The 13,702-nt window shown below is 43.1% G+C and overlaps 1 protein-coding gene across 1 annotated transcript; it reads left to right on the top strand.

Moving 5' to 3' along the window:
* The first annotated feature begins 2,024 nt into the window (after positions 1–2,024).
* Positions 2,025–10,297, top strand: PNP (purine nucleoside phosphorylase). Its single transcript, XM_004482699.4, has 6 exons — positions 2,025–2,194; positions 4,400–4,569; positions 7,787–7,890; positions 8,559–8,734; positions 8,852–9,042; positions 9,676–10,297. The coding sequence occupies exons 1-6, from the start codon at positions 2,184–2,186 to the stop codon at positions 9,891–9,893; spliced, it is 870 nt and encodes a 289-aa protein (XP_004482756.1). The 5' UTR covers positions 2,025–2,183; the 3' UTR covers positions 9,894–10,297.
* The last annotated feature ends 3,405 nt before the right edge of the window (positions 10,298–13,702 follow it).

The following is a 13,702-nucleotide window of genomic DNA, read 5'->3' as shown; positions in this document are numbered from 1 at the left end:
TAGGATGAGGATCCCAGGTAGGGTTTGATGTAAACTAGAACTGTGGCACTTTTATTTGATAGACCAAAAGATACAGATGTGGTTTGAGGAAGCCTCCTGGGCCTCATAGGGCAATCTTTTCTCAGGGGAATTGGTGAGTAGGGAATTAAAGAGAAGAGGGGATTAGAAGATATTAAAGAGAGTAGAAGGTTGGATGTAAACTTGAATTAAGAGTAAACTATATTAAGTAATTCTGAAGATTATGTGACCTAGGCAAGGTGTGACCTTGTAAACTGTCCTTGCCTGTGACATAAAAGTAGCTTTCTTTGCTACATGAAATGTTTATATCTACCAGACACCCCCTATCCCCCACCATGACACAGGAGAAATGCTACTTAAGGCTGAGACTTGCCTCCCAATTTCCCTTATGTAGATATAATCCAGATCATCATCTTTTGGTTTGAGGATACTTGCTTTAGACAGAATACATTAAAAGAAATTGATTAGGTTTGATTTTAGATATAATCATGTTCTAATCCTGCCTTTTGGGTAAACTGGGCTGGAATTAGGGTCTAAAAAAACCCCTTCAGCAGTCACATATTGATAGATACTTCCTTGAGCAAATTTTCACTTGTGTTTAATCTTATCAGTGTTTCAAATCTTCAGTTTCACTACAAAATTGAAATTTTACTCAGGCCATTCTGTTGTTTCCTTTGGTAAAATTACTGGATGAATAAAGATAGTAATAAATAATAGCACCAAACCTAATAATAACAGTTAAGTAAGATGAATAATTTGTTGGGCACTGGACCCAGTTCTTTATACATTTTGTTTCCTCACCTACTCCCCAGGTTTGCTTGTCTTTACTCATGCGTTCCTAGCTCCTGAACAGTTCTGGCACACAAATATTTGTAAAGCGAATGAGACAGAAACAGGGTAGGAAAACAGACTGGGGGTAGGGGTGGGATGGGGGTGGTAAATGCCAAATAGGGAAGATTAGAATTTATGACTGGGAACAGGGAGAGAGAATTCCAATAAGGGACAGGGCCATTCATTTGTGATTTTGATGTCAGGTTGGTGAAACTTGTGAAGTGGGGAGGAAATAGCTGAAGTCTTACAAAGACATTGTAAGTCCTCACAGGGCCTACATGATGGAATAGAGGAGAGTATGGGCCATGATGTGAACCAATGTATATGAGGTGCAGAGGTGCCCAAAGATGTACTTACCAAATCCAATGGATGTGTCATGATGATGGGAACGAGTGTTGTTGGGGGGGGGGGAGAGGGGGGGTGGGGGGGTGGGGTTGAATGGGACCTCACATATATATTTTTAATGTAATATTATTACAAAGTCAATAAAAAATAAAAAAATTTAAAAAAAAAAAAAGACATTATATAGTGTGATTTCTGTTACAGTTTTTGCCTTAGGAGGAGTTCTTCTCTAGTTATCTGGGCTGTTTGGATCCAGTATTGACTGAATCAAGGGATTACTTGCAACATTCTTCCACCCCCACCCCCACCTCCACCTCCATCCCTTTGTCGAGGTCTAGGACTGAAGAATTCTTGCCCCTAGAACTTTTTCTTCTCCCCATCTGAGCCTGGATTTAAACCTCCGCGTTTTCTCAAATCCTGTAGTCTCCAGGTCAGCACTATTGCCAGAGTGGACCCCGCCTTCTTGTCCAGGAAGCAACTCAGACACAGGCTCACTTAACGTATTTTGGAGTTGCCCCATCTAAGGTTTGCAATTTTGTCTTTTGAAATTTCTCACGGTTTGCGTTACTAACAACCCGGAATGGGGCTGCAGATAGACGGCTGGGGGTTGGGGACGGGGCGTCTCTTCTCCCGGGGCTCTCCTTCTGACTTCCACCCCCTTCCTCACAAGCCCTGGGTGTTGAAAACCCTGGGCCTGCGGAGAGGAATAAGCTTGGTGTCTCAACTCTGGGTGCCCCCGAAGGGACAGTGTTCAGAGCTGGGAGGAAGAACTAACATTAACTTTGCAGCCCAGCCTTGCGCGATTGAATCAGGGTGTGTCACCAAGGAGATGGGCCGGCTCGCCTGCTTGGCTGCCATTGGCTGAGTTCTACGCTGCTTGGGGATATGAGCGGCGCATAGTGAGCAGCGCGCTAACTGTGCCAGTCACACCTGACGGTCGCAGCTCAGCGGGCAGAGTACGGCAGACTCACCGAGAAGGCGCAGGCGGGATCATGGAGAAAGAGTGAGGCGCGCACCAGGCCCATGGGTCACTGGAGGCCCCTGGGGAGGGGAAAGGGACGCCATCGAGACCTGGGAACCGGCACTCTGGGTCCCGAGGGGGTTGGGGAGAGGAGCGAGTGCCTTGGCGATTCAGAGAGGCCTGGCCCGGAACAGGGTGTTCCGGCAAGGCAACACAGCAGTGGGGCAGGCCAGCGCTAGTAGGAGTGCGCGCGGTAATACAGGGAGGGGTGGCGCCACCGGAGCGGAAAGGGACTGGTTAGCGTAGTGGAATGTACCCGTAAAAGCAACCGGTGTGTGTGCCTTTTATGTTTGTTAGGAGGGAGGCATGACCCCCAGCCCTATACACAGGGGAAAGTCTTACCTCCCCATGTACTTTTCACAGATTCCTGTTCTAGGATCTAGGCAGAACTGCAGCATACTTTTGGTGGCTAGATCCACACATTTCTTTCTGTTCCGGTCCTCTAATTCTTAGTCCAGGTCTCCAGCAGTTAGGATCACGGTGGCTTTTGGACGCCGAGGAATCCAGGGTGTTCTTGGGAATCTGATGGCTGATGGAAACTCTCCTACGAGTTGTGGTTAAATATATGAGGTGGTCACTGGCTTCGAACATTTTCATTTCCTTTGCACCTCGAGGGGACGCTATTTGATTAAATTTTCCCTCATGGCCCAATCTTGCCACTTCATTGCCTCTCTCCTCCACCATCCTTCAGCTATACGGCCCTCTCACCCGCTCCTTTCCCAGCCACTTTCCTGAGGGTAGCCCGGTGTACTTTGGAGTTATATATGGTTTTCTAGGTTCTCCTTTTGGAGAAAATAATTTCCTCTGGAGACTTGTTTAGTTGTGTTCAGCCCAGCCAACACCTCAGTTCTCCTGTTTTCTTCTTTCTTTTTTTTAAAATCCTCTCCAATCTTTGATCTTTCCGGTTGGGTGTTAGAGAATTGGAGCTGGAACTCAGAGGAAAGGTCTAGGTTGATTCCTGCTTGTGTAGGCATTCTGGGCATGTGGTCTCCCCATCTTCTGAGCTCCCTGAGGGCAAAGAGCAGGGAGGTGGCAGTGGGTGTGGAGAGTACCACTGGCAGAGAGGTAAGCAGGAGAAAAGTTCAAGGGTTGTGTGTAAGAGCCAATGATTTTTTGAGCTTGTCAGCAAGTTTTAAAAATCATTTTCAAACTGAGCCTTTAAGATAGGTGGGACTAGTTACATCTCTTTGCTTTATACCTGAGGAAAGAACTTTAAAAAGATAAAATTAAAACTAGAATCCAGATTGAGATTGCTCTACTCTATACCAGAGGTTCCTAAGCTTGGCTTTGAAACAGAATTATCTGGGGCACTTTTATAAAATATAGTTTCTGAGACTTCTCCCCAAGAATTACGAATCTGTAGGTCTCAAGAATTTATTTTGAAAAAAGCTCCTGCTGAGAAACTTAGGCAGCCAGCCCTGCTCTAGCCATTGACAACCACTGTAATGAACTCTTTTGTGCAGTAGCTTCTCTGGTCTTGAGTTACTCCTTGCAATTTCTTATGTCCAGGTCCTGTCTGACCTGGGGATCCCAGAAATAAGGATCCAGGAGAACTTGGACTGGCACAAAACTCCACTAGGAGCGTTCCTACCTTTTTTGTTAATAAAAAAATTTAGCCCTTAGAATTTGGCTGAGGGTCCATCAAGGTAGTTAATCTTAACTAATTACATTTTGAGTGTCATGGAGGGATAGAATGGGTACTAAGGAAGATTGTTTTAGGTTTAGCTCTGCCCTAAGGGAGGTCTTAATCCCCCCCCTCCCTTTATTAAATTGTTTTCCCTATCCTTCCTCCTAGCCCAGCCCCTTTATTCTACTTGATTTGATATTTCACTGCTCTACTGTAAACTCTGTGGTTTCTCCTTCTGTAAATCTTTGTCATTAGGAGAGAGATTAAATCTGTCAGTGGTACCAACACTGGGGTTGAGGCTGGTAGTGGAAACACAGACTTTATTAACTTTTGTCAGGCTCTGGCCGAGAAGGGGATTCTTTTTAGAGTTTGGTGGGCAGGATTCAGAAAGAGGAGTGGTTGGGTGAGCGGAGCATGGCTTTTAGTGAGAAAAGGGAGCCTCCTCTCTGGACAGCTCTTTTGCCAGCTTCTCTGTCCCCTTTCTCGAAATTCATTAGGCATTGCTCTGTGATGAGCTTGGAATGGGAAAACAACTCACCTTGCTTTTCCTTTTCTCCTAGATACACATATAAAGATTATCAGAACACTGCAGAGTGGCTTCTGTCCCACACCAAGCACCGACCTCAAGTGGCAGTGATTTGTGGTTCTGGGTTAGGAGGTCTGGCTGACAAAGTAACACAGGCCCAGACCTTTGACTACAATGAGATACCCAACTTTCCTCAAAGTACAGGTACTGGCAGGAGGGAGAGGGAAATAGAACTGAGGGATATTGATGGGATTCTGTGAAACTTAAAATGTGAAGGCAAGTGCTTCTATGCCTGGAATATCTGATTATACGCTATAGCATTTGACCTGTGGCAAAGGTTGTAAGGTAGAATAAAAGCCCACAATTAATCAGGATGATTCAAGCAGGAAATTCCCCTAATAGAGATTCCATAATAGCAGGGCATGTGTGCATCAGTGGGACTACTGATGACATCTTTCCTATGCTTCTCTGACTCAGGGCTCCTTAAAGCTCTATAACACCTCCCTCAAACTGCTTCCCCGGCATTATCATAGCATATCCACACATCCCTTTTATTTCTTCTATCCTGCATCTTAAAGGGAAAAATCAGTTCCTGAAACCTTCCAGACAAAGTCAAACCCCTTGTATCCTATATCTTCCTGCCATTCCCCATTTCTCCAGTTCTAGCTCTATTCCTAGATAAGGCATACATTGGTATACAATAACAAATAACATGTAGATTGCCATGTCCTTGCAGACATACAGGGATAATACATAAATACCTAAGTCCTGATTCTGACTAACCTTTTAGAAGGAGAAAGGTTCAGGGTGTCTCCCATGCACAGTAGAGGTCTGACAAGGAGAATATACATATATATTTAAATATGTAGCATTCTAACAGCAGCCAGAAAGCCCTGAGGCTAAGACTAAAGTAAGGGTGAGGAAAGGAGAAGTTTAGTTTATTTGGTTTACTTATTAATTTCTCAGATAGCTTAACTATTATTGGTTTATATATTAATTTTTCAGATTTCTGTCTTCTCTCATTTTTCCCTGGAGAATTAAGACTTTCACTTAATATTTTTCAAACCCTTTGGAACAGGACTGGAATGCCCAAGAGGGGAGGTGGGAATGGGGGTTGGAGAAGGAAGTAATTAAGAGAGGGAGGGCGTTGTTTCTAAGGGAGATAATAACAGCATTGGTTCCATCTGCCTCCAGTGAGACGGAAGTGTGCACTGTGATGAGTGGACTAATTACAACAATTTATCAACTTTTTTATTTATTTTTAAAATATTAGACTTTATATTCTTTATTTTATAATTCCAATATCTGCAATCTTTGTGCATATGATTTTGTAGCTTGTTTTTTTCAGTTTCTTGCACGTGACAGCTTTTCCCCCAGGGGCTTTGTGATTTTTTTTTTAAAGATTTATTTTATTTATTTATCCTCCCGCCCCCCACACCCACCTCGTCTGTGGTCGCTGTCTGCTCTCTGCCTCCATTTGTTGTGTGCTCATCTTTTTAGAAGAAACCTGAGACCTCCCATGTGGGAGAGGGAGGTGCCTATTCCTTGAGCCACCTCTGCTTCCCGGTGGTCTTGTTACATCAGCTCACCACACCAGCCTATTGTTTTCAGCTGACTGTCTTGCCTGTCTTCTTTAGGAGGTACCAGGAACTGAACCTGGGACCTCCCATGTGGTAGGTAGGAACAACTAACTGCTTGAGCCACATCTGCTTCCCCTATTTATTTATGTTTTATTTTTTTAAAAGATTTATTTTTTATTTATTTCTTTCCCCTTCTTGCCCCAACTCCCCTCCCCCCCGTTGTCTGCTCTCTGTGTCCATTTGCTGTGTGCATGTTCTTCTTTGTCTGCTTCTGTTGTTGTCAGTGGCACAGGAATCTGTGTCTTTTTATTGCATCATCTTGCTGTATCAGCTCTCTGTGTGTGTGGTGCCATTCCTGAGCAGGCTGCACTTTCTTTCACGCTGGGCGGCTCTCCTTACGGGGCGCACTGCTTGCGCGTGGGGCTCCCCTACACGGGGACACCCCTGCGTGGCACTGCACTTTTGCGCACATCAGCACTGCACATGGACCAGCTCCACACAGGTCAAGGAGGCCAGGGGTAGGAACTGCAGACCTTCCATGTGGTAGACGGACGCCCTGTCCACCGGGCCAAGTCCGCTTCCCCCCTATTTATTTTTTATACTCCACTTGGGGTTTCCTTGCTTACTATATCACCTTTGTTGTATGCCTGGTGGCTTTTTATAAGCTCCTCTATTTCTGAGTGTCCCTCAACTTGTTCCTCTTGGCTTTGATCCCTCTCTCAGACCATCCATTCCTTAAGGCAGAGGTTAGCCATGCCAATTAGAGAGACTGCCAGATAAGGGAAATGGTAATAATGGTTATCATGTCTATGTGGAGCATTATCTTTGCACTCCCAAGTCTCCCATGTTGGAACATGTCCTCCCACCTGTAGAAATAAGAATAGCAAGGACTATTTTGTGGTCATAAGGAAGGAGACTCATGGAAAGGTCCAGACTAAGCCCCTTTTATCCTTGTTCACTAGTCTGTTCTTTTGGAAGCCGGAGTAGATCTTTGAGCCCCCTTTCTGGAGAAAGGAGGTATATAGTTTTTGTTTTTTTTTTAATTTTTAAAAGAAGACTTATTTATTTATTTCCCACCCCCCCTGCTGTTTCTGCTCTCTGTGTTGTCTTCTCTTATTTTCTCTCGTCTAGGATTCACTGGGATTCGATGATGGAGAGAGAGGTTCCCTGTCAATTGCACCACCTCAGTTCCTGGGTTTTGCTGCCCTTCACTTTGATTCTCCCTTTGTTTCTCTTTTGTTGCATCATCATCTTACTGCGTGACTCGTGCAGGTGCTGGCTCACTATTTGGGCACTCATGTGGGCACTCATGTAGGCACTGACTGGCATGTGGGCATGCTTTCCCTTCTTTTTCACCAGGAGGCCCCAGGGATCGAACCCAGGTCCTCCCATATGGTAGGTGGAAGCTCTATCACTTGAGCCATAAATCTGCTACCGATGTTTTGTTAGGGCAATAAATAAAAATATACATTTTGGGAATTTTGAAAAATTTGGAAGGCTGTAATTTCTGCTTTCACTTCCTTCTTAGTTACTTACTCTATTTTTAGTCATGACTTTCTCATGCTTTTGAAATTTCTTTTAAAAGCCTTTCCTTTTGATATATGTTCCCCATTGAACAACCTTATCCATCCCCATAGCTCTAATCTTATACTGTACTTACTGTATGATTATGGTTAATGTCTGTCTCTCACATCTGACTTGAACTTTCTGAAACCAGAGATAATAATGTCTGCTTATTTATATACTCACATATTGAGTGGGGTGAATGGCCATAGAGATGCTCAGTGAGTATGTTGATGAAAACATCATCCTATTCATTTCCCTTCTTTTTTTGTTTACAGTACCAGGTCATGCTGGACGATTAGTGTTTGGGTTCCTGAATGACCGAGCGTGTGTGGTGATGCAGGGCAGATTCCACTTTTATGAAGGCCACCCACTCTGGAAGGTAAATTGGGCATATAAACCTAATAGAATCTGGAAGACCAGAGGACTACCTATCTTATTACCTAACCACTGGGGGTAGGTAGATTTTTGGTCCCCTCGGAAGCCAGGAAAGTGTTGGATTCCTCTAGGTTCTTGACTAAGTTGCAGAAAAGAATTTAAGAACATGCCAGTTTAATTAGGCCAGTAAAAAGAATTTATTGGGAAATGGGGAAAAGAACAGAGCTTGCTGAGAAATGGGAGAGAAGGATGGAAACATACACCAAGATTTAGTGCAGGCTCCTCTAGGCAGAAAGAGAGAGCTCTGGCTTATGTGTTTACCTTTTAAACTATTACTCCTCCCCTTCACTAAGGGTAGGGACCCAGCTATTATTGGTTATCCCACCAATGGTGGGGGCCAATGATGAGGCCTGTTTGGAATACCCAGACCTGACCTTGGCCTAGGAAAAGAGTCCCCCAACTGGGACCTTAAGGTCAGGGTCTCAGCAGGGGTCTTGTGGCCATATTGTCTGTCAGCCGTGTTGTGCCTCATCTTGTATCCTTGTATCAGTCAGCCTTCCTCGCCTTCCTTTCCTTTTTTTCATAATAGCTACATGGAGAGCTATCATTTCATATCTGTGTGGGTGGATTGGTGAGATTTTGAAGAAACCTTTCCAATCTTTTGCTTTTAAGGTAACCTTCCCAGTGAGGGTTTTCCGGCTTATGGGCGTGGACACCCTAGTGGTCACCAATGCAGCTGGGGGGCTGAATCCCAAGTTCGAGGTTGGAGATATCATGCTGATCCGTGATCACATCAATATGCCTGGTTTCTCTGGCCAGAATCCACTCAGAGGACCCAATGAAGAAAGGTATATATCTTGCCCCTTTATTTATAGATGGGTGGAGCTTAAGGATTTATTTAGAAGGCAGGAGAGAACTCAATTGTATGCAGTTAATCTGAGGTGATCCTTCAACCTGTACCCTAGGTTTGGTGACCGTTTTCCTGCCATGTCTGATGCCTATGACCGCAATCTGAGGAAGGAGGCTCACTGTGCCTGGAAACGAATGGGAGAAGAGCGAGAGCTACAGGAAGGCACCTATGTGATGCTTGGTGGTCCCAACTTTGAGACCATTGCAGAGTGTCGTCTCCTGCAGAAGCTAGGGGCTGATGCTGTTGGTGAGAAGGGGAATTTGACTGGATGCTTGAAGAGGGAGGGATCTGGAGTAAATGGAGAGGGGGAGGAGATGACAGACTCAGAGTGTAGATAGAGAGGCTCTGATTTAAGGAAAGGGTGAATTAAGCTAACTTCTAAGAAGATACTGAAGTGGCAAGGTTTTTTTTTTTTTTTTTAATAGAATCAAACCTCCCCACTGAGCCCCAAGGGCTTTTACAACAACTGCAATTAATATTCACCTTGAAAGATGAAGTCAGTGCTACTGACCTGTCCATGACATGATGATTATTTAAGGATTACTTTAACAAATGTCATTATGACCACCTTCTGTAACTCTGGCTTGAAGAGGGCACTGTGTCATTGGAACTGAATTTAAAGTCACCCACAAATGATTAAGCATTGCATTGATAATATTTATGAGAAACATGTAAAGCCCTTCAAGGCCCCACTTGTTATTTTAAACAAACAGAACAATGAAAGTGCAATACAATAATTTGGTTGGTTCTTTGGATTTTTTTTGGAAGAGATTTTGAGATTTAAAATTCTGAGCCAGTAATGAATGGAGGTTAGGCCAAAGGAAGAAGAAGGGTCATTTGCTGATCTTGACAATTTGTTTCCCTCTTTCTCCCCATTAGGAATGAGCACAGTACCAGAAGTTATAGTTGCACGGCACTGTGGACTTCGAGTTTTTGGCTTCTCCCTCATTACTAACAAGGTTACCCTGAGTTATGAAAGCTTAGAGAAGGCTAATCATGAGGAGGTACTGGAGGCTGGGAAACAAGCCGCACGGAAATTGGAACAGTTTGTTTCTCTACTTATGGCTAGCATCCCACCCTCTGGCAATATCATTTGACTACCCTGAGAGTTGGTCTAGCCAGCCTCTCCACTGTGGGATCCAACTAGCTGCTACCTTAAGTACTAGCAGAAAGTTGAGGAGGATCCCTCTCCTTCATTTTCCCTACTTCTCTCACCAGACCCTTTTAGTGGTGAGCCTGTTTGGGTTCATTTATCTTCTCAAAGGAGTTCCCACTTTTATTTATCCCCCAGAGTGGAGCCCATACCCTTCCACATATCGGTGGATTTGCCCATGATTTGACTTGTGCCTTCAAACTTGTCGTTGTGACTGCTACTAACTTGAAAGTGATGCTCTTACATTCCTAGGGCTCAGTTCTGGAGATCACACCACACAAGGACCAGCCTAATATCTCTTTGACTTTAATGTCATACTTTAAAAATAAAGAGAAAGATGTATAATAATTTCATTTGTGTGTAACTTTGAATGAGTCTGGGGCATAGGCCAAGATTGGCATGAAAAGCTGAGATGACATGTCTTGTGCTTACCTCTTTTCCTTCCGATTGTTTTACTCCCTGTCTGTTCTTACAGTGGTGAATCCTTCTTTCTCTGCTGCAGCCATCGCACTGCTGATTAGATTCCTGCTAGTCCCAGGCAAACCTGTGACATAGGTTCATATCCAGCTGCTTTTCTTTGAGTACCTTCTTCATTCCCACGGCTTCACTTTTTTGGCACCAGTCTCTTTCTATTCACTTCTGCTTGGTCAAAACCTCACTGCCATCCAGGCTTCACCCTCGGCTGCTCTTGATACTATTATCTTTACTTATCAACTTGTGTTCAGCAGACTGGCATGTTTGAAATCCATCTACCACACTACCCTCCCAGGCCTATTGAGAGAGAACAGTGCTGGATGAGTCTCCAATAGTGGTGACATTTCAATTATTTGTGGAGGTATAAGGAGGAGGTATTTTGGACAGAAAGCCTTTGAGGACTCTTTCAAACCATTTTTTCTTTGGCAATTGACCTACTTAGCTGAGCCCAGCACAAAGACAGCAACTTTGGTTGGGGTGAGTGGTACGCCTGTCATCACTTCCTTTCATCAGCTTTCTGTGCCTCCACCCTCTTCTAAAACCCTGCCTGGACCTTTAGGCAGTCTTCTACCATCTGTTGTTCGTCTCCAAGAGAGCTGGCTCTGAGAGTGAAGTATCTGTGAATCCTGTGGCTATACCTACAATTATAACTCTTTTATCTAATTGGGTGGCTTATTTAATCAAGTTATTGACTATATCTTTGTATAAGGCTAAGTGGATGTTAAAATGGGTGAATATAAAGGTGGTGTTTTTCTCTCAAGTGACCCCCAAATATAAAGGAGACCTATAAAACCATTAACTGTTATATAGAGCAGTATCAAATAGGCACAAGTCACATGTTATAGGAACCCAAAGAGGAACAGATTTTGTACACTGGGCAATGAAGATTGGGTTGCTCAGGGAAAGTTGCATAGAAAACTGAGCTTAATTTTGAAGGATGAGATAGATGTGAGCTCAGGTGAAGAGTTCAGTAAAATAGAACTAATACTGGGGCTGGGGACTGTTAAATGATGGTTGAGACGAATTAGATCTCAGAGGAAAAATAGGTGGAGAAGGTGTGGCAGAAGGCATTACATACAGGCAAATTCAGGGATGTGTACAGCAATCATAATGAAATGGTTACATCGAAATCATAAATGGGAGTAGCAGCGGTATGGTAGAGAGGGACTGGATTATTTAGGGCTCTGATACCAGGCTGAAGAGTAGGAGCCTTATTCTCTGGCCATCCACTGAAGGACTAGTAGGGGGAACCACACTGTCGTATTTTGAGGGTTTGAAGGCAGAACTAGTGAAGCTTCTAGAATTACTTTCATCCCAAAGTAACTATAGAATAGCAGAATTAACCCAGAAGTTTTTACAGGTGGAGTGTTTATGGGCTGATAGCTTTTTACTAAGTATCATTTAGCAGTTCAAATAAGGAGGAGCTCTGTGCTCTCTCTAGTACAGGTATTCTTAATAAGGGGTCTGAGAGCTTAAATTTAAATTCAAGAAAACATACTCTGTGGGGACGAGTTGGTGTGGGTGTGATATATTTATTAAATAATACACAGTGTAGTGTGGACTTAGTAAAGGGTTCATGGTTTTCACCTGACTGGCCAAGTGATCTGTGGAACAAAAAAAGGTTAAGAACCCCTGCTCTAGTAAGACTTCCCCAGAAAGTTCACTCAGAGAACCATTCCGATGTCATAGACAGTGGAATGGATGAAAAATAGCTGTAGACCTTAACTTTCAGAAAGTCAAAACTCTTGAGTTTCTTTTGACACCTTGGGAAGATGTAATCCACCCTGGGTACCTCTCTTTTATTCTATCTTTCAATGCCCTTACCAATGCTATTGCTAAAGGAGGGAAAAATGAGAGTCTCATTCCTTGAAGATATTGCATGTGGCTTGAGAAATAAGGTGGGAGTCTTTATTTAAACATTTAATGTTAGTAGTGGTACAGATAAAAGGAAGAACAAGGATTGGTGTCTGGAGAGCTGATTTGCAGTCTTGGCTCTGTCACTGTTTTTTGAAGCAAATCATATGAATGTTCTGGCTGTATTTTCCTCTATAAAATGCTGAAGATGTACCAAACATTAGCTATACTCTCTCCAAACTCTTGTGATTTCTAAGGTTTCTTAAAAACACATATACACACACAAAACTGACCTTTTTACTATCAGGTTATCAGAGTAGTATATGTTCATTGTGAAACATTTGGAAAATAGAAAAGAATAAAAGAGAAAATCAATAGTCTCACTACCCAGAGATACCAGTTAACATGTTGACTGGTGAAAAAATTTCCTTCTTGTATTTATTCCATCCATGTACAGCTTTCTACAGTATGCTATTAAGATTATACAGTAAATATATGTTTTTATCTTGTGTTTTTTTATTTAGTATTTTATCATGAACTATTCCACAGGTCTTTAAAAATTAGAAATATTTTAAATCTCTTTACATATTTTTTTTTTTTTAAAGATTTATTTATTTCTATCCCCTTCTCCCCCCAGCCCCGGTTGTCTGTTCTCTGTGTCTCTGCTGCGTCTTCTTTGTCCGCTTCTGTTGCCAGCGGCACGGGAATATGTGTTTCTTTTTGTTGCGTCATCTTGTTGTGTCAGCTCTCCGTGTGTGCGGCACCATTCCTGGGCAGGCTGCACTTTCTTTTGCTCTGGGCAGCTCTCCTTACGGGGCGCACTCATTGCGCGTGGGGCTCCCCTACGTGGGGGACACCCCTGCGTGGCAGGGCACTCCTTGCGCGCATCAGTACTATGCATGGGCCAGCTCCACACGGGTTAAGGAGGCCTGGGATTTGAACTGCGGACCTCCCGTGTGGTAGACGGACGCCCTAACCACTGGGCCAAGTCTGCCTCCTCTTTACATATTCTATAGCATCTTATTTTCATTATTGAGATGAACATTCTATACGTAATTTTTTTTTTCTACATTAGTTCCTTAGGACAGATTCCTAGAAGCAAACTTCATGGGTCAAAGGGTATGACTGCTTTAAAGACTTTTTTTATTCTGGTCCTTTTAAACAAATCCATTTTATTGATACATATTAATAAAGCAAACAATCCATCCAAAGTATACAATTAATGGTATTTGATATTAACACATAGTTGTGCACTCATCATTTCAGTCATAACTACAGCATTTTCATTATTTCAATAATAATAACAATAAAAAACAAGACAAAAAGTCATCACCTCTCAATTTTTGTATGCCTGCTATTTCTGGCTATTCTTGCTTATTTATTTATTTAAAAACAGTTATTTTTTTTCCCCAAATTCTACTCAAT

Source organism: Dasypus novemcinctus, chromosome 3 (assembly GCF_030445035.2).
Source record: "Dasypus novemcinctus isolate mDasNov1 chromosome 3, mDasNov1.1.hap2, whole genome shotgun sequence".
Classification (NCBI taxonomy): domain Eukaryota; kingdom Metazoa; phylum Chordata; class Mammalia; order Cingulata; family Dasypodidae; genus Dasypus; species Dasypus novemcinctus.
The sequence above is the reverse complement of the archived record's forward strand: the minus strand, read 5'-3'. Positions and strand labels throughout refer to the sequence as shown.